This window comes from Gorilla gorilla, chromosome 12 (genome assembly GCF_029281585.2).
Source record: "Gorilla gorilla gorilla isolate KB3781 chromosome 12, NHGRI_mGorGor1-v2.1_pri, whole genome shotgun sequence".
In the NCBI taxonomy this organism is placed as follows: domain Eukaryota; kingdom Metazoa; phylum Chordata; class Mammalia; order Primates; family Hominidae; genus Gorilla; species Gorilla gorilla.
Window position 1 is genome coordinate 114458955 of NC_073236.2, and position 19303 is coordinate 114478257.

General features: G+C 39.8%; 1 protein-coding gene and 1 long non-coding RNA gene across 21 annotated transcripts in view; one reads left to right on the plus strand and one right to left on the minus strand.

Annotated features, from left to right (window-relative positions):
* Positions 1-19303, plus strand: part of DTNB (dystrobrevin beta) — a 296213-nt gene that overhangs the window by 220541 nt on the left and 56369 nt on the right. For all 14 annotated transcript variants that reach the window (XR_002004731.4, XR_010130034.1, XM_004028945.5 and 11 more), the window contains one exon: positions 18461-18546. Coding sequence is in view for 12 of the 14 variants with exons in the window: in XM_004028945.5 (XP_004028994.1) it covers positions 18461-18546 (86 nt within the window). In the remaining 2 variants the exon portion in view is untranslated. The remainder of the gene's footprint in view (positions 1-18460; positions 18547-19303) is intronic.
* Positions 1-19303, minus strand: part of LOC109025762 (uncharacterized) — a 100162-nt gene that overhangs the window by 68702 nt on the left and 12157 nt on the right. For 4 of the 7 annotated variants that reach the window (XR_010130038.1, XR_010130040.1, XR_010130035.1 and 1 more), the window contains exons 3-5: positions 18818-18911; positions 12053-12127; positions 7948-11962 (exon numbers count right to left, since the gene is read on the minus strand). This is a non-coding gene — a long non-coding RNA (uncharacterized lncRNA). Of the gene's footprint in view, positions 1-7947; positions 11963-12052; positions 12128-18817; positions 18912-19303 lie in introns of those variants that run through there. The other 3 variants (XR_010130039.1, XR_010130037.1, XR_010130036.1) reach the window with 2 other exon arrangements.

The following is a 19303-nucleotide window of genomic DNA, read 5'->3' on the forward strand; positions in this document are numbered from 1 at the left end:
AATTAATAAACCCAGCAATACTCATAAAGTAAACAGGAGAAAACACTAATTACTAATATCAGGAATGGAAAAAGAGACATCGCTATAGATCCCACAGACATTAAAAGAATGATAAGGGAATGTTATGAACAACTTTTTCCCAGTAAGTTTGACAACCTAGATAAAATAGATAAATTCCTTGAAAGACGCAAATTAATAAAACTGACACAGGAACAAATAAAAATATCAAATATTCTTATGTCAGTTAAAGAAGTTGAATTCATAGTTAACTTCCCACAAAGAAAACCCCAAGCTTGGCCTGGCGCAGTGGCTCACGCCTGTAATCCCAGCACTTTAGGAGGTCGTGGCGGGTGGATCATGAGGTCAGGAGTTCAAGACCAGCCTGGCCAACATGGTGAAACCCCGTCTCTACTAAAAATAAAAAAATTAGCTGGGCGTGTTGGCAGGCTTCTGCAATCCCAGCTACTCAGGTGGCTGAGGCACGAGAATCACTTGAACCTGGGAGGTGGAGGTTACAGTGAGCCAAAATTGTGCCACTGTACTTGGATAGAGCAAGACTCAGTCTCAAAAAAAAAAAAGCCCCAAGCTCAGATGGTTTAACTGTGGAGTACTATCATATACTTAAAGAAGAAATAATGTCAATTTGACGCAAACTCTTTCAGAAAATAGAGCAAGAAGGAACACTTTACGAGTCATTTTATGAGGCCACTATAACCTGATACAAAACAATACAGGGGCATTACAGGCAAAGAAAATTGCTGGCCAAATTCTCTCATGAACTAGATGCAAAAATCCTTAACAAAATATTAGCAAATTGAATCTAGCGATATATAAAAAGAATGATACTGCATGATCAAGTGAGATTTATCTTAGAAATGCAAATGTATTTAGTATATAAAAATCAATGTAATTCACCACCTTAACAGTTAAAAAATAAAAATTATAAGATCATTCAATAGATGTAGAAAAAGCGTTTGACAAAATACAGCACTCATTTATGGTAACACTTTTCCACATGCTAAGAGTAGAAGGAAACTTCCTCACCCTGATAAAGAACACCTACAAAAACCTACAGTTAAGATCACACCTACAGTTTAAATTTTGAAATATTTCCCCCTAATATTGGGAACAATTCAGAGATATCCACTTTTACCACCTCTATTCTAAATTATACTGGAGGACCCAATTAATGCAACATGACAAGAAGAAAGGGGTATAAATATTGGAAAGACAGAAGTAAAGCAGTCTTTATTTGAAGATGACATGATTGTGCATATGAAGTCCTAAGAAATCTAAAAAAACACTAGTAGAACAGATAAGTAAATTTTATAGTATTGCTACAAGATATAAAGTGTATATCCCAGCACCTTGGGAGGCTGAGGTGGGCAGATCACTTGAGCTCAGGAGTTTGAGACCACCCTCTGGCAGCATAGCGAAACGCTGTCTCTATAAAAAATACAAAAATTAGCCAGGCGTGGTGGCACGCACCTGTAGTCCCAGATGCTGGGAAGGCTGAGGTGGGAAGATTAGTTGAGCCCGGGGAGGTCAAGGCTGCAGTGAGCCATGATTGTTCCACTGCACTCCAGCCTGGGCAACAGAGCAAGACCCTGTCTCACAAAAAGAAAAATACTATTAACTGTAGCATTAAAAATACCAAATACTTATGGATAAATTTAATGGAAGATGTTCAAGTCCGAAAACTGTAAAACATTGCTAAAAGAAATTAAAGAAAACCTAAATAAATGAAGAGGTATGCCATATTGATGGATTAAAAGATTTAATATTGTTAGGATGGCAGATTTTCCTAAATTGATCTATAGATTTAATACCAATTCAAATCTCAACAGGCTTTTTTATAGAAATTAGCAAACTGTTTTTAAAATGTATTTGGAGAACCAAAGGACCTAGAATAACCATAACAGTCTTGAAAAAGAAAAACAAAGTTGGCAGACTTAATCCTACTTGACATTAAGACTTACTATAAAGCTATAGTAATCAAGAAAGTAAGATACTGGCAAAAGGATGAACAAATAAATCAAAGGAACAGAATAGAGTATCCATAAAAGACACTCATGTGTAAGGTCAAATGACTTTCAACAAAGGTAAGAAGCAAATCAGTCAGAAAAGGAAACTCTTTCTATTTTTAACAAATGCTGTTGGAACAACTGGATATCTACATAGGGAAGAAAAGAATCTCAACCCCTGCCTCATACCATACAAATAAATCAATTTGAAATGTATCATAAACTTAAACATAAAAGCTAAAACCTTAAAGCTACTAAAAGTATTGGAGAATAATTCTTCATTCTCTTAGGAAGAATAAAAATTTATTAGAGTTTATAGGGATCACAAACCATTTTAAAAATTGATAAATTAGACCCTATCAAATGTCAAATCTTTTGCTCATTAGAAGATACTATTCAAGGCAGGCGGGTCACAAGGTCAGGAGATCGAGACTATCCTGGCTAACACGGTGAAACCCTGTATCTACTAAAAATACAAAAAATTAGCCGGGCGTGGCAGTGTGCGCCTGTAGTCCCAGCTACTCGGGAGGCTAAGGCAGGAGGATGGCATGAACCTGGGAGGCGGAGCTTGCAGTGAGCCAACATCACGCCACTGTACTCCAGCCTGGGTGACAGAGCGAGACTCTGTCAAAAAAAAAAAAAGAAAAAGAAAAAGAAACAGACAAACCACTATCTGAAAGAAAATATTTGCAAAACATGTCTGACAAAGGACAGAATATATAAAGAATTCCTGCACCTCAGCAATAAAAAGACAAGCCTTTTTTTTTAAATGAGCAAAAGACTTGAACAGATATTCCACAAAGAAGATACACCAATGGCCAATAAGCACACGAAAATGTGCTTGATATCATTAATCATCAGGAAAATGCCAGTGATACCACTGTATACCCACCGGAATGGCTACAATGAAAAAATTGGATGATACCAAATGTTGGAGAGGATGTGGAGCAACCAGAAATCTCACCCTGTTGTTGGCGGGCCTATAAAATGATACAGCTACTTTGGAAAACTATTTGGCAGTTTCTTAAAGAAGCAAAATTTATACTATGACCCAGCAATTCTACTCTTAGATATTTATCCAAGAGAAATGAAAACATGTTCACAAAAAGCTTTGTACAAGAATGTTCATAGCAGTTCAGTTCATAATAGCTGGAATAGCCCACGTAGTTATCAACAGAATAGATAAACAAAATGTGTTATATTCATACAATAGAATTGTCTCAACACAAAAAGGAATAACATTGATACATGCAACGACATGGGTGAATATCAAAAATATTATGAGTAGTAAAAGAAGCCAGACACAAAAAAAGTACATACTGTTTTTTTCTATGTGAAATTCTAGAATAGGCAATCTAACTTATCCTTTACCATAAGTTAATCATCAACTCCTAATCATAATCAGATAAGAGGTTGTTTCTAGAAATGGAAATATTGAAGAGAGACGAGGAAACTTTCTGACTTGATAGAAATATTCCACATTTCAATAGGGGTGTGGGTTGCAGGAGTGTTCATTTGTCAAAACGGATTAAATGAAATATTTTTTTTTTTTTTTTTGAGATGGAATCTTGCTCTGTCGCCCAGGCTGGAGTGCAGTGTGGCACGATCTCAGCTCACTGCAAGCTCTGCCTCCTGGGTTCACACCATTCTCCTGCCTCAGCCTCCCTAGTAGCTGGGACTACAGGTGCCCGCCACCACGCCCGGCTAATTTTTTGTATTTTTAGTAGAGACGGGGTTTCACCGTGTTAGCCAGGATGGTCTCAATCTCCTGACCTCGTGATCCACCAGCCTCGGCCTCCCAAAGTGCTGGGATTACAGGCGTGAGCCACTGCGCCCGTCAATGGAATACTTAAGATCTAAGTATTATATCTCAATTAAAACAAAAAGGAACCAAGAATGTTGAATAAGGGTTTGACTGAAATAGGAAGTGGCTCCCCAGGGATTTGCAGTGTGTTTCCTGCAATTTTGAAATATTCATAATAAAATGTTTTCTCTTTTCCTTCTCCTTTTTCAATTCTGCACTTTCTTTGAGGAGTTATGTTCACATTAATATTCACCCACCCCCAACCAGCCACACACACTCATTTTATTCATTCAGCAAATACTTCTTTTGTTGCTGTACTGTGCCAGATTGGATACTATGGTGGACAAATGATTCCTGCCCTCATGGAACTAACAGTGTAGTGACAGAGACAAACATTAAACAAATAATCACACTACTAAACATAACTACAAATTATTATGTGCAGTGGAGGAAAAATGCAGGGAGCTGTGGAAGTGTAGAGCAGGTGCCTGATCTATTCTGGAGAGTAAGGGATAGCTTCTGTGAGAAGGTGTTACTTGAGTTGGGATCTGAAAATAAATAGAAGAGAATTCAATTTCCTAGGAATTGAAAAGTAACTGAAAACCAAAGCAGGCCAAGAGCTACTGTTGCTGTCACTACTACTGCCACCCCTGCCCTGTGCTTGGATGTCAATTGTCAGGAACTTGTGTGGGCAAAACCTCGGTTACGTGCAAAGTGAAGAGTTGGAAATGAGGTTCTCACATTAAGGTAGGCCCTTGAAGCATTATACCCTTGGTGAATATGTTGTATAAAAGATAACTAGGCCGGGCATGGTGGCTCACTCCTGTAATCCCAGCACTTTGGGAGGCCGAGGTGGGTGGATCACCTGAGGTAAGGAGTTCAAGACCAGCCTGGGCAACATGGTGAAACCGCGTCTCTACTAAAAATACAAAAAACATTAGCCAGGTGTGGTGGCATACGCCTGTAATCCCAGCTTCTTGGGAAACTGAGGCAGGAGAATCACTTGAACCCAGGAGGCGGAGGTTGCAGTGAGCTGAGATCGCACCACTGTACTCCAGCCTGGGCAACAGAGCAAGACTCTTGTCTCAAAAAAAAAAAAAAAAAAAAAAAAAAAAAGATAACTAGCTGCCAGCACACAGAAAAAGAAAGCTTATAGGTCTCCTATTGCAGTGGAAGAAGTCGTCTCCTCTGGAAATTCAAAACCTTAGGCCTGTCTGTACTTACGTTGGGTACATTTACATTACGTTATAGTTTGAGAATCACCAAGGTGAAATTTTAACATTAAAACTAACCCCAAGGCACCTGGTAGAAGCACAGTATAAATTTCTGCTTACATTCTCAATTGAGACCTAACAGTGCTCCCACTGAAAGAGTCCAAGTAAACTTGAACCCCTGTGCTGACTTTGCAAAATGAGACCCTCAATGGCTTTAGATATTAGAGTTATTGGCTATAAAATAGCTATGTTTAAGATTTCTAAAGACCTAAAAGAAGGAATTAAAAACCTGACAAAATACTGTCTTAAAAGAACAAAGTTGAAAACAAATCACATAGAAATTACAGATTTTTAAAACAAAAGTTATTGAAATTTAAAACTTGGTGGATGGGTTAAATGTCAGATTAGACACATGAATAGAGAATTAGTGAACTAGAAAATATATTTAAGAAAATTTTCCAAAACACAACACAGAAAGATGAAAAATCTGAAACAAGGTCTTCAGACATGGGAGATAGAGAACCAACAGTCATGTAACTGGAATTCCAAAAAAGAAAATAGAATTAGGGTTAAAAAATGTTTGAAGAATTAATGGCTAAGTTTCCAAAATGTATTCAAGACATTCATTCTCAGACGAATATATCACAATGAGTCCCCAGATACATAAATAAAAATAATTCTACAACTAGACATATCATAGTGAAACTACAGAATACAAAGATAGAATCCTCAGAAAGCAACCACATAAGATGTTACTTTATCTACAAGGGATTCACTACTAGATTTCTCCCCAGAAACAATACAACAATTTCTTTATGAAGGAAAAAAAAATCCCTTTAAAAACACAGCCAGATACAGTGGCTCACACCTGTAATCCCAACACTTTGGGAGGCCAAGGTGGGCAGATTGCTTGAGCCCAGGAGTTCAAGACCAGTCTCAGCAACATAGTGAGACCTCATCTCTACTAAAAGATGAAAAGTTAAAAAAAAACAAAACAAAAATAGCCAGGTGTGGTGGCATGTGCCTGTAGTCACAGCTACTTGGGAGGCTGACGTGGGAGAATTGCTTGAGCCCAGAAGTTCAAGGTTGCAGTGAACTGTGATCATGCCACTACACTCCAGGCTGGGCAACACAGCAAGACCCTGTCTCAAAAATTAAATAAAACAGTTGATTACATCCAATGTTACCAGTGCTTGTGAAAAAACCTTAAGAATTTTCCTTATAAAAAAAGACAGTTGAATAATATACCAAAAGGAACTAGATGAACTGTCAAAAGGAGAAATAAAGACCCTTTCTCACAAGGACAGAGAACGGTCACAGTAAGATTCATCCTAAAAGAGTAATACTAATAGCTACTATTTATTGAATATTTACTTTGTGCCAGTCATTATTCTAAGTGCTTTGCATGTATTAGCTAGTTTATTATTCAGAACATTCTTGTTGAGGAAACTAAGCTTCAGAGAGATTAAAAAAAAAAAAAAAACTACCCAGGGTCACATGGTGTGCTAAGTGGCCAGGGATACTGTCCTGTCTCCTAACGACTAAGATTTAACTACCGGAGGTTATAATTTGGGAGATAAGGAATTAAACCTAGATGCAAAGAGTGAGATGGAAGGAGGAATGAGCTGAAGCCAAAACAACGGAGTGTCCAAGCATTAACCAGGTAAAGAGAATGAAGTGTATGCCCAGCGGGGTATTTCAGCATATGTAAAGGCCCTGAGGCTGGAGGTCGCATGACCTGAAAGTTGACATTGTGGCTAGAATGCAGAGAACAATGCTGGAATGAAGTCAGACAGGCGGGCTCATGCAGGACCATATTAAACAAACCAGTACGTCCATTTTGGAAATGTGTACCAATTTATGTTTACTTCTTCATAGGGAAATAGAGTTACGAAAGCTGCAAATGGGAATTCTTGCTTTGTTTCTCCCCCAAAAAGTAACTTATCCCTTTGAGTTTGTTTAGATTTCAAAATCCTTTCCTTGAAAATCTAATGTCAGCTCACGTATCTGACTCTAACATTACAACTCTAAAGGTTAGTTAGTGAAATGGAACAGAATAGAAGAAAAAGCCTGAGAAAGAAACAGAAAAGTGCTATTTGATTAGTTAAACCTCAGACATGCCCTCAGTCAGTCACAACTGCTCTAGGTATTTTAGACATTAAAATGTATAAATAAACTTGTTGAGATGGGCCGTGCTATGGTTGGATTTTAAAAATTAAGTATATTTTATGCCGTTATATAGTCTTACTGAGTTTACATAGTACTTTTAAAATGTTGTCAATAAAAGCTCCAAAGCCATTTGACCTTGAAAAGATTTCAGTACTCCCTTACTGCAAACAAGATAAGTCTCTTTACACCTGATAGTTTCTGATGCCAGTTCTTTAATTCTTCTGGAAATGATCGTTGTTAGAATGAATACTGATATGTTTGGGCCCTTTCATCTTGGGTTTATTTTGCAGAGTGTAGTTATCTTATAACTATTGAGCCACTCAGGAAGGATTCTTCTTGACTAGAGTTCTGTTATACAGAAACTCCTAATCCTCTAATCTCACACTGATGATACAAGTGCTTTGCATAAAGTGGATGTAGTGCTCGAAAGAATTTATTTATAACCTGCCAGATAGGTTTGTATTGATTTTTTTCAAAGACCTTCTTCCACATTGTTAAATAATTTGAGCAGCCAGCAGTGCGCCCTGTAGCGTGCTTCAGCGTCAGTGCCATAACTTCTCCCTAGATGGGGAGCGGGGCTGCAGAAACCTCTGTGGGCTGACCTTTGAAGAAAGACATTTCACGTTGCTTATATGAGCCAGGAGAGAGAATCTGTTTTCCTGAAGTGCCTACATTTCTTTTTTTTTTTTTTTTTTTTTTTGAGATGGAGTCTCACTCTGTTGCCCAGGCTGAAGTGCGGTGGCGCAATCTCGGCTTACTGCAACCTCTGCCTCCCAGGTTCAAGAAATTCTCCTGCCTCAGCCTCCTCCTGAGTAGCTGGGATTACAGGCGCCTGCCACCACACCCGGCTAATTTTTTGTATTTTTTTAATAGAGACAGGGTTTCACCATGTTGGCCAGGCTGGTCTTGAACTCCTGATGTCAGGTGATCCACCGGCCTCAGCCTCCCAAAGTGCTGGGATTACAGGCGTGAGCCACCGCGCCCGGTCCTAAATTCCTTTTTTAAAAACAAAACTATAATGTGTGGTAAATTGTAGTCGTAATAGCAAATTCTTAAAGTGTCATCACAAACGTCACCAAGATGTAATCAGATGTTTTGTTTACCTGTAAGGGTTTTTTTTCCCTTATAAAAAAAATTTAAAACTCATTATGGAAAACTTGGAAGAAAGGTGAAAGAAAGGGGAAACTATCACCCATTGTCATGCTACCTCACACTTAAACATTTCTGAGCAGTTTCTTTCAGATCCCAGGCTGCACAGCCCCCATCTCCTTGTCAGCTGCTCCAGGCATGCAGCATTCAGAAATACCCTCATGGCCCATTATAATTAAAGATCGACAGTCTCCTATGATGTTTTGCACACATGTAATGGCTCCAAACCTCCCTACATGTTGTAATCATGTATGAAGTATTTTAAAAATATATAGATCCTTGGCTTTGCCTCAGACCTTCTGAATCAGAATCTCTGGATTTAGGGCCCATCCATTTTTATTGGAAAAAAGAAAACTCCCAGCCTTCTGATTTACGGTGAGCTTGGGAATCACTGCCTTCAACAGCAGATTGGATTTTTGAGAGAGGGTGACAATCCACAGCCCTCTGGGTAGTCTATGGCAGCTTAGGTGATGGGCAGGCTGCCCCTGGAATATAAAGAAAGCCTAGCTGATACCAGGCACATCTCTTTGGAACTCATCTTGCCACATTCATACAGATAGGAGTCTCCGGGCTCTTTTTAGGAGGCTCCAGAAATGCATGCTACTGGATTACCGTTTGCTGACTGTGTCGGCATCCCTTGGTTTTATAACATTTGCCCAGTTTGACTCAAAGGGGTCTTATTTATTATCCTGTATTTTTCAGATGTGTCTCATCTCATTAAGATGATGGAGCTCTGTGAGTCCACCTGAACCTGAGAGAATGCTCCTGAGACAGGAAGTTAGAGGCACCTTGTCCTTCCAAGGACTAAAGGGACCTCAACACCTTATTCGCATGTAATAGTAAATGGATCCCACTCTGGAGCCTTCATTCTTAAATACAGAGCTTTAACTTTTATAATATGGTCCTCTGATCCCTAACTTTTTTGCCTTTCATTGCTCTGGCGTTAACGCCTCCATCCATTCAAGCTAACAGTTGCATTCATTGTTAGGTCTTTGATTATTGTTTAATTTTTAGATGATCTCTCACCTTTTGTCTCCTAAACTCATTCAGCTTATATGTCTGTGGCGTTTGAGAAGTCTTTTTCCTCCAGATGTTACCCTGCCTGACTGCTTTGACCTAATAACAGAATGAAAAATAACAGCTACCATTTCGAGGGCCATCTGTATTTATAACCCTGTGCTGGATATTTTAGAACTATTACCTCTGGTTCTAACAGCAACTCTGAAGGATAGTTGATTCCCAATGTGACTTTACAAAAAAGGAAACCGAGGCAGAACAAGGTTAAATCGTCTTGCCCAAGGTTCCTCAGCTAGACTTGAGATTCAAACACAGGGTTATGTGACTTTAGTTGTGAATGTGGTACCCTTTAAATACCCTTCTGGGATCACTTTCCATACTTACAGTCAGATATACACTACCAGTGTTTTTGACTTACATAACCAATGTTTTTGGTATTTGGTGCTAAGTAAATTGGTTTTTTTCTTAAAACAACAAAAATGTGCAGGAGATGTTCTACAGTGACCCAGTTCTGTCTGTTTTGACAAGAACTCTGATTCTTAGAGCAGCGCATCGACCTTGGATGTACATTGAAATCACCTGAGAAGTTTTTGAAACTACTGCTGCCTAAGCCCAGTTCCAGACATCGATTTAATTGGTCTTGGATGATACAACCTAAGCACTGGGGGTTTAAAAATCCCTCTAGGTGACTGGAGTGCGTGGCCAAGTTTGATAACCACTGACCAAGAGAAACGTTTCTGGACTAGGGATAAGCCAGAGTCACCTGCCATGTTAGATATGACCCTTAGTTGAAAACCATTAGTTTTGGATAGAGTGCACAAGGCAATAATTTTAGTTTCTCTGTTAATCTATCAGATTCTTCTCTGTAATCTGCCTCTTGGCAAAGGACCAGTACTTTACTCTTTCAGGCCATGTTTTGCACTTTATTAGGCCCTCATTAGCTCACGTTGAACTAGAAAAGACTAGATGTTGTTGAGACTTTAGGCGAGCTTGCCAAATATGAGCCAAATCTCTGGGCTTATTAAAAGTTCAAAAATCTGAACCCCGAAGTTTTCTTGATTTTTGAAACCTGTTTGGTCTGGAATAAGTTAAGAGGAAAAAAAAAATCTGTTTAGGGAAAAGTTGAAAAGGTGCATGTCATCATCTTCCTAGCCAGAATGCAGATTAAATACCATCTCTATCCTAACTTTCTAGGAAACCTTATTTTCATTTCACAACTTAGGAATGCCTATGATGCCTGAGTGTCTTTGAAAAAAATATTTCTGGTTCTTCCTTAGGATTCAGGTTTCCCTGATTGAAAACAACCCTGGCTTTGAATTTGATACAGATTTGGAACTTTTCAGTTTGTAAGTTTTTGTTAAGACCCTGTTAAGTGTTTTCTTTATTACTTCAGAGGTGATCAAGAAACTTCTTGAAAGAGCAAATTCTGCTTAATGACATGAGACCTCCATGAAGGAATTTATTAGATACACCCTGATTCTCCACTGCCCTAACACACAATACTGAGTTGCTAATGCCCACATTCAGCACCAGGGGAAATTCATGCATCACATGACATCGCCTCATTAAAGCTGTCAGCATAACTTTACCAAACAAGTTATATAACAACCAAGAAGCAACTGGTACAGGATAATATTCAGAATGTGACATGTAAAAATTGGAATAAGTAGAATATATTTTTTATGTTGTTGAACAAAAGAAAATTGAAAGAATTAAAGCAATCCAAGGGCCTAGAAGCAAGTGAATTCTCTGATACCTGTGAGTAAGGCTACTTTAGGACAGCCCATGAATCCATTCCTCGGGTTGTTCTGAGCTCCTTGGGAAATGGCCCCAACTGGGTTTTTGGAGTGAACCTGGTTCAATACAGAATGCCTTAGGATGTTCACTGAAAGTTTAGGCTTGCTCTGGACTCCCAGAAAACGTTCAAAGAATCGGGTTGTTACACAGGTGGTTTCATTGTAAGGATGAAAGGAATAGGTTTGGGGAAGTAAATCACTGAGTTGAAGCTTCAGAGATGTCGTTCCATGTGAACCAGGAACCACTCAGGATCCAGGAATCAGTTTATTTGCCTTGAGGTCTTCTGGGTTGAAGCAAAGAGAGGGGAAAGGTAGGCTTGTAGGTGAATGACTTGGTACCCAGTAGGAGTCCTGTTACCTGTACCACAGGTTGGTCAGCAATCAAAAGCTGGCTTAAAATATTTCTGCAGATGTCTGCTGACGTCTGTAGGGGTGATTGTTTTCAAGAATTTGCATTAAAATACTTGAGAGAGAAATAAAATATGGGATAGATGAAGCAAATGTGTCAAAAATCTTTGTAACTGTTTAACCTAGTTTGAGTATATGGAAATACATTATTTTCTCTCCTTTTGCCTATGTTAAAAATACCATTACTACATTTTTAAATAAGTTAAAATAGGGAACCATAAAAATGGTACCTGTATACTTTAACATTTCTCTGCATGTCCTCATGTATATTCGGATGTAGGACCAAGCCCATTCATTGAGTGTAGGTCCTTTGGAGCTCCAGGTTGTGTCCTTTGCACAAAATGTTCTCACATGTTGCAAATTCAGCTTTCTTTTTCAGTCCTTTACAATGAAATGAGAACTTAATAACTTACGATGCAAGAGTACAAAATTTCTCTTTATAATTTTTCCAAATCTTTACAGCTGTCTTACCTTCAGCTAAGTCAGTGCCATTTTATTCTAGAAGCTCATCTCTATGGAGTCTCCAACTCATTCAACTTGGTTTTCCTAGAAATAGAAACCCTCTTTTCATCCTCATATCTCACTGGTTTATTTGTTATTTAATTAGATGACATAATTGCAAGTGCATTTGTTCCAGTGAGGAACAGACGAGTCTTGTTAAGCACGCAAGCTGTGTTTTCCACAGGAAGTTGAGACCCTTGTATACCTGCTATGCTCACTAAGTAGAGATCAATTAAGAGGCCTTCAGCTTTAGTTTTTTTTCTGGGCATCTTTTGCTCTAGATGCTACAACCCCCGAGTTGCTTACTGGACCTGGGAACTTCCTTGAGTTTTAGTGGTGTGAACATAATGCTTTGACTACCAAGATTCTAGAATTTTATTAAACCCCAGAACCATGTGTCCTTCTTATGAGTAAGCTTTGCAGTGTTTATCTTCAGTTACTTAAGAGTTCTGCCTTTGCTACTTGCTGGATTTACACATAAGAGGTGTATAATAAGTTTATTAGATACAATTTTATTTTGAGTTATAATTATCAGCATTTGTAGAGCATTGTGCTGCCTCCTACGTTATATCATTAAATCCTCTCCACATCACTTTCACTAAATATTCCCATTTTATAGACAAGAAAATAAAGGTATAGTAAAATAACTCAATGTTGCACAGCCAGAAAGTAGCAAAGCTAGGATTACTAATTCGTCTCCCTACTTTCATTCCTCTCCTACTACACTAAATTCTCCACCAAGTAGCCAAAGCAATGTTTATTTTTTAAACCTTATTTTAAAAGTTTTAGATTTACAGAAAAATTTCAAAGATAGTGCAGAGAGTTCCCTATAATCTACACCCAGTTTCCCCTATTATTATTTTGAGACGGGGTCTCACTCTGTCACTCAGACTGGAGTGCAGTGGTGTGATCTCAGCTCACTGCAGCCTCAACCTCCCAGGCTTAAGCAATTCTCCCACCTCAGCCCCCTAGTAGCTGAGACTACAGGCACGCGCCACCAAGCCTGGTTAATTTTTTTTGTATTTTTTGTAGAGTAGGGGTTTTGCCATGTTGCCCAGGCTGGTCTCGAGCTCCTGGCCTCAAATGACCTCCCACCTCTGTCTCCCAGAGTTCTGGGATTACAGGAGTGAGCAACCCAGCCAAGTTTCCCGTTATTAACATCTTGAATTAGTATGGTACATTCATTGCAATTAATGAAGCAATATTGATACATTATTATTAACTAAAGTCCATACTTTATTCATATTTTCTAAGTTTTTACCTAATGTCCTTCTTCTGTTCCATCCAGAATACATTACATTTAGTTGTCATGTCATCTTAGGCTCTCTTAGCTGTGACAGTTTCTCTGACTTTCCTTGTTTTTGATGACCGTGACAATTTTTAGGAGTACTAGTCAGATGTAGACTGTCTAATAACTGTAATTTGTCTGATGTTTATCTCTTGATTAGAACTGGGGTTATGGGTTTGGGGAAGGAAAAGGTAAAGTGCCATTTTCATCATGGCGTATCAAGAGGTACCTACTATCAACATGAGTTGTCACTGTTGATGCTGACCTTGATCACCTGGCTGTGGCAGTGTTTGTCAGGTTCCTCCAACATAAAGTTATTCCTTTTCCTTTCCACACAGACTCTTCGGAAGGAAGTCACTATGCACAGGCTTCTCTTAAGGAATGGGGAGTTAGGCTTCACCTCCTTGAGGGCAGAGTATGTCCATACCTTATTTGGAATTCTTCTGTATGGGAAATTTGTCTGTTCTTCCCCATGTATTAAATTACTCAGCCACTTATTTATGTAAATGTAGAACAGTGTTTTTAACACATATAATCAAATTTCATATTCCCCTGCCCAGAATCCTACAGTGGCTTCACACCACATTCAGAATGAAATGGAAACTCCTCTCCATGGCTCAGAGGCCCTGTATGGTCTAGACCAAGCTTGTCCAACTCGTGGCCTGTGGGCTGCATGCAGCCCAGGATGGCTTTGAACGTGGCCCAACAAAAATTCGTACATTTTCTTAAAACATTATGAGATTTTTTTGTGATTTATGTATGTATGTATTTATTTATTTATTTTTAGCTCATCAGCTATCATTAGTTTTTTTGTGTGTGGCCCAAGACACAGTTCTTCCAGTGTGGCCCAGGGAAGCCAAAAGATTGGATACCCCTGGTCTAGACCCTTCATCTCCCCGTGCCTCACTCTTACCACAGCTTCCTTTCCTCCGTCAGCACTGATCTGAACACCCCAAGCCCAAGCAGCTGCAGGGCCTTGCATTTGCCCTTCTTTCTGCCCAGCAGGCCTTCCCTCAGACCTTCACCTGGTTGGCTTCCTCACTTCATTGAGTCTCTGAGAGCCTTTTCATCACCACCTCATTTAAAAAGAATTTTCTGTCCCGGTTCACTGTTTCCTTACCCTGCATTTCTTTATTGCATTATCCCTGCTGATGTCTATATTTATTTTTTGGGTTTCTTATTTTTCTCCCAGTGTAATCTGAGCTGCATGGGGGTGGGGCTATTCACCAGAACATCCCTAACTGGTAGAGCAGTGCCTGGCACATAGTAGGAGCTCAAGAAGTATCTGCTGAATAAGTGTGTGAACTACTTATTTTTTGAAAGAAATCATCTTCATGTCTCTCTGGCCAAAGCATCCTATGTCTTTATGAACTGGATCAACAAAGTCTCCTATGTTGTTAAGAAATAATTCCCGTCTTTTTCCCTTCAGTGTCCTGAAGGCATTTTAGGAAGAGACTTGGCTTTTTTCTTCTTCTTCTTCTTAATGAGCACTATGGTGTTTAAAATTGTAAATAAAAGCTGAGTGCAGTGGCTCATGCCTGTAACCCCAGCACTCGGGAAGGCCGAGGTGAGCAGATCACTTGAGGTCAGGAGTTCGAGACCAGCCTAGCCAACATGGGTGAAACCCTGTCCCTACTTAAAACACAAAAATTAGCCAGGCATGGTGGCACGTGCTGATAATCCCAGCTACTCAGGAGGCTGAGGCAGGAAAATCGCTTGAACCCAGGAGGCGGAGGCTGCGGTGAACCGAGATCATGCCACTGCACTCCAGCTTGGGCGACACAGCGAGATTCTGTCTCAAAAAAAAAAAAAAAAAAAAAAAGTACATAGATAAAAGTTCTAAGTTTCTGTTATTTGATGTATACTTGACTGTATTTAAAGTTTGATTGAGTGAGATAAGCCATCACTGGACACTCATCACTGAGGAGTCCTGCCGGGACACCAGCTGCCCCTAGGGGAACTGCTGCCTCAGGACTGGAACCTTCCTCCACCCCTACTTCTTTATATTTGCATTACAGTGCTTCTTGGAGCCAACCAGTCTTACCTGATTAGGAATCTCTATTGATAATGACTTGATTCCTGTATTAACCTCCTCTGTGGAAGATCCCTTGGCTTTTCAGTTACTCAAAACCAGAAAGCTTCTCTAGATACTTCCAGAGAAGTGCCACAGAGCTTCTTTTCATCATCATATGAAACAAATTTCTTTCAGAGCTTACCTCCTGACCCATAATTTTCCCTCGTCTCACTCTATTAAGCAGCTGTTACTTTTAGCTCCAGTTTTCAGGAATTGCAAACCTGTTCTTCACAGCCAGCCTCAGTCTCAAGCAAGCTCCTTTTCTGAGACTCAACTCAGGCTCTCACAAGACTGACTACAATATAGAAAATTTACTCAGTAAGCTGCCAGTCCATGCTTCTCTGGAGGGAGAAAAATCATCTTGGTTTTTTTTTTTCTTTTAAAAAAGAAAAACACTTGATAATTTGGTAAAAAGCCTCTTACCCAGATTTGCTATGCTGTTTTGCCCTTGTTTATTTAGAAACTGCCACATGAAAAGACTTACTGAATCTTCAAGCTCTAGACAGGAAACAAGGTCTTCATGGTACAACATGTTTCAGGCAGAGCCAAGAGTGTACAGAGTGAAGCAGGGTCATCGTGGAGCCCTCAGTGAGAGCTGCCTTTCTGGTTAATCAATAAAAGGGAGCCACCACCTAGTCATGTTCATTGGCTACCATATTCTTTTTTTTTTCTTTTTTCCCGAGATGGAGTCTCGCTCTGTCACCCAGGCTGGAGTGCAGTGGCACAATCTCAGCTCACTATAACCACCACCTCCCAGGTTCAAGCAATTCTTCTGCTTCAGCCTCCCAAGTAGCTGAGATTACAGGCGCCCACCACCACACCTGGCTAATTTTTGTATTTTTACTAGAGACGAGGTTTCACCATGTTGGCCAGGCTGGTCTTGAACTCCTGACCTCGTGATCCTCCTGCCTCGGCTTCCCGAAGTGCTGGATTACAGGTGTGAGCCACCGCACCTGGCCTGGCTACCATATTCTTAAAGGAGTTAACAAGGGTCAGAAATATCAGTGGATATGCAAATCACAACCACATAATTTCTCCACAAAACATATACAAATGGCCAGTAAGCACATGAAAGTACGCTCAACATACTAGTCATTGGGGAAATACAAATTGCCTTACAATGAGATACCACTTCACACCCATTAGGATGATGTGGAAAAAATAGGACCTTGATACATTGCTGGCAGGAATGTAAAATAATGCAGTCACTTTGGAAAACAGTTTGGCAGTTTCTCAAAAGACAGTTACCATATGACCCAGTAATTCCATTCCTAGGTACGTACCCAAGAGAAATAATAACATATCTCAACATACATGCTCAAAGCAGCACTATTCAAAACAGCTGAAAAGTGCTAACGACCCAAATGTTCATCAGCTGATGAATGGGTAAACAAAAAGTGGTATATCCATGTAATGGAATATTATTCAGCTGTAAAAGGGAATGAAGTACTGATATGTGGTACAACATGGGTGAACTTTAAAAACATTTTGCTAAGTGAAAGAAGATAGACATAAAAGGTCAATATTGTATGGCTCCATTTATATGAAATATCCAGAATAGGCAAATCCATAGAGATGGATAATGGAGGTCAAGGGCGAGGGAAGGGGGATGGGGAATGACTACTTACGGGTATGCTGTTTCTTTTTGGGGTGGTGGCTTCACAACCTCATGAATACATAAAAACTACTGAATTCGGCCAAGCCTGATGGCTCACACCTGTAATCCCAGGACTTTGGGAGTCCAAGGTGGGTGGATTATTTGAGGTCAGGAGTTTGAGACCAGCCTGGCCAATATGGTGAAACCCTGTCTCTACTAAAAATACAAACAATGAGCTGAGCATGGTGGTGCACACCTGTAGTCCCAGCTACCCGGGAGGCTGAGGCAGGAGAATTGCTTGAACTCGGGAGGCAGAGGTTGCAGTGAACTAAGATCACGCCATTGCAGTCCAGCCTGGTGACAGAGTGAGACTCTGTCTCAAAAAGGAAAAAAAATTACTGAATTATATGCTTTTTAAAAGTGGATTTTATGGTAGGAAAATTATATCTTAATTTTTAAAAAACGTACTATTCAGAACTTGATACCTACTAGGATGGTTAAAAGAAAAAAGTAATAAGTAAATAAAAAATAAAAAGTAAATAAAACAACAGGTGTTGGTGAAGATGTAGAGAAATTGGAAATCTCATTTATTATTAATGCAATTGTAAAACGGTACAGCCACTTTAGAAAGCAGTTTGGGAGTTCCTCAGATGTTAATTATAGTTATCATATAATTCAGCAATTTTACTCCTAGGTGTCTACCCAAGAGAAATGAAAACATACATAGACAAATACTTGTGAATGAAAGTTCATAGCATCTTCATTTGTAATAACCAAAAGCTGGAAACAATAGATAATAACCAAAAGCTGGAAACAACAGAATATGGTACAGCAATAAAAAAGAAGGGACTACTAGGCCAGGCACGGTGGCATGTGCCTTTAGTCCCATCTATTCAGAGGCCGAGGTGAGAGCCCAGGAGTTCAAGAGTGCAGTGAGCTGTGATCATGCCACTGCATCCTGCATACCAGCCTGTGTGATAGAGCAAGACCTTATCTCAAAAAAAAAAAAAAAAAGACTAGTTCATGGAAAAACATGAATTAACCCCAAAAACATTATGCCAAGTGGAAGCCAGAAACCAAAGACTGTGTGTTTATATGAAGTTTCTAGAAAAGGCAGAACTATAGACAGAAAGCAGACGCATGGCTGCCTGAGGTTGGGGGTGGGAGTGGCGACTGGTGACAAACTGGCATAAGGGAATTTTTTGCGGTGATGGAAAATGTTCTAAAACTGGACTGTGGTGATTGGTTGCACAACTGTTTAAATTTACTAAGACTCATTGAATTGTATACTTAAAACGGGTGGATTTATGATATGTAAATTATATGTCAAAAATCTTTTTTAAAAATCAGTCAATCTAGAACTCTGGGTATATTTGGATCAGAAAAAAAAAAAACTTTCTCCCCACTTCCCCACTTTAGACTCGTCCTCCCACTGACTTGAGCTTTAACTTTGATGCCAACAAACAACAAAGACAGCTTATTGCAGAACTGGAAAACAAAAACAGGTAAGAACACAGAGGCTGAGCCCACTTCCAGAGTCCAGGATTACCACGTGCGTATCTGATTCTCATTTTCCTTGGATACTAGGTGGCTTTTGACCGTCAAGGAAGACCTTGCCTCAGTGAACCTAGGCTAGCCCTAGTCCAGGGAATGCCCTGGACGCTGATTTGTGTCTGTCTGCATGCCGTTGATTCTGGTAGTCCACAGCTCTGCTCACCTGCCCTCGGGGGATTCCTTTAGGGCCTCCTCCCACCCATCCGTGTGACCCCCTCTCACCATTGCGTTTTCCACTCTGCTTCCCAGCAACATGTTGCTGTATCTAGTCATCTTGTCCTGACCCATTATGCTATGTAGGACTGTCTGGTCTCTCCTTAAAAGAAAAAAAAAAAATTAATGCCGTTTAACGGCGCAGAGAGCAGACAGCACACCATTATGTACTGAAAGGTAGAAGCCAGGACGTGGAGACCCGACCTAAGGTAACAGGCATAGATAGAAGCAACATAGCTGTCTACTGGGGCATCGGGGACAGAGGGAAGGAAGGGGCAGGGAAGGATTGAGGGAAGTCAGCACAGGACCTGCATTAGGAGGTTGCAAGGAGTTCCCTTTTCCTCCTGCCTGAGTGGAACGGAGTAAATAAAGTATTCTGGCTGTAATTTTCCTTTCTTGGAGATTTTTCAGGTCCTTGAGAAGAGTATTTTTATGACTTTTTCCACCACAAAGGATTGCTTTGTTGAGGAAATGTCAGGTGAAGCAGTATTGAGA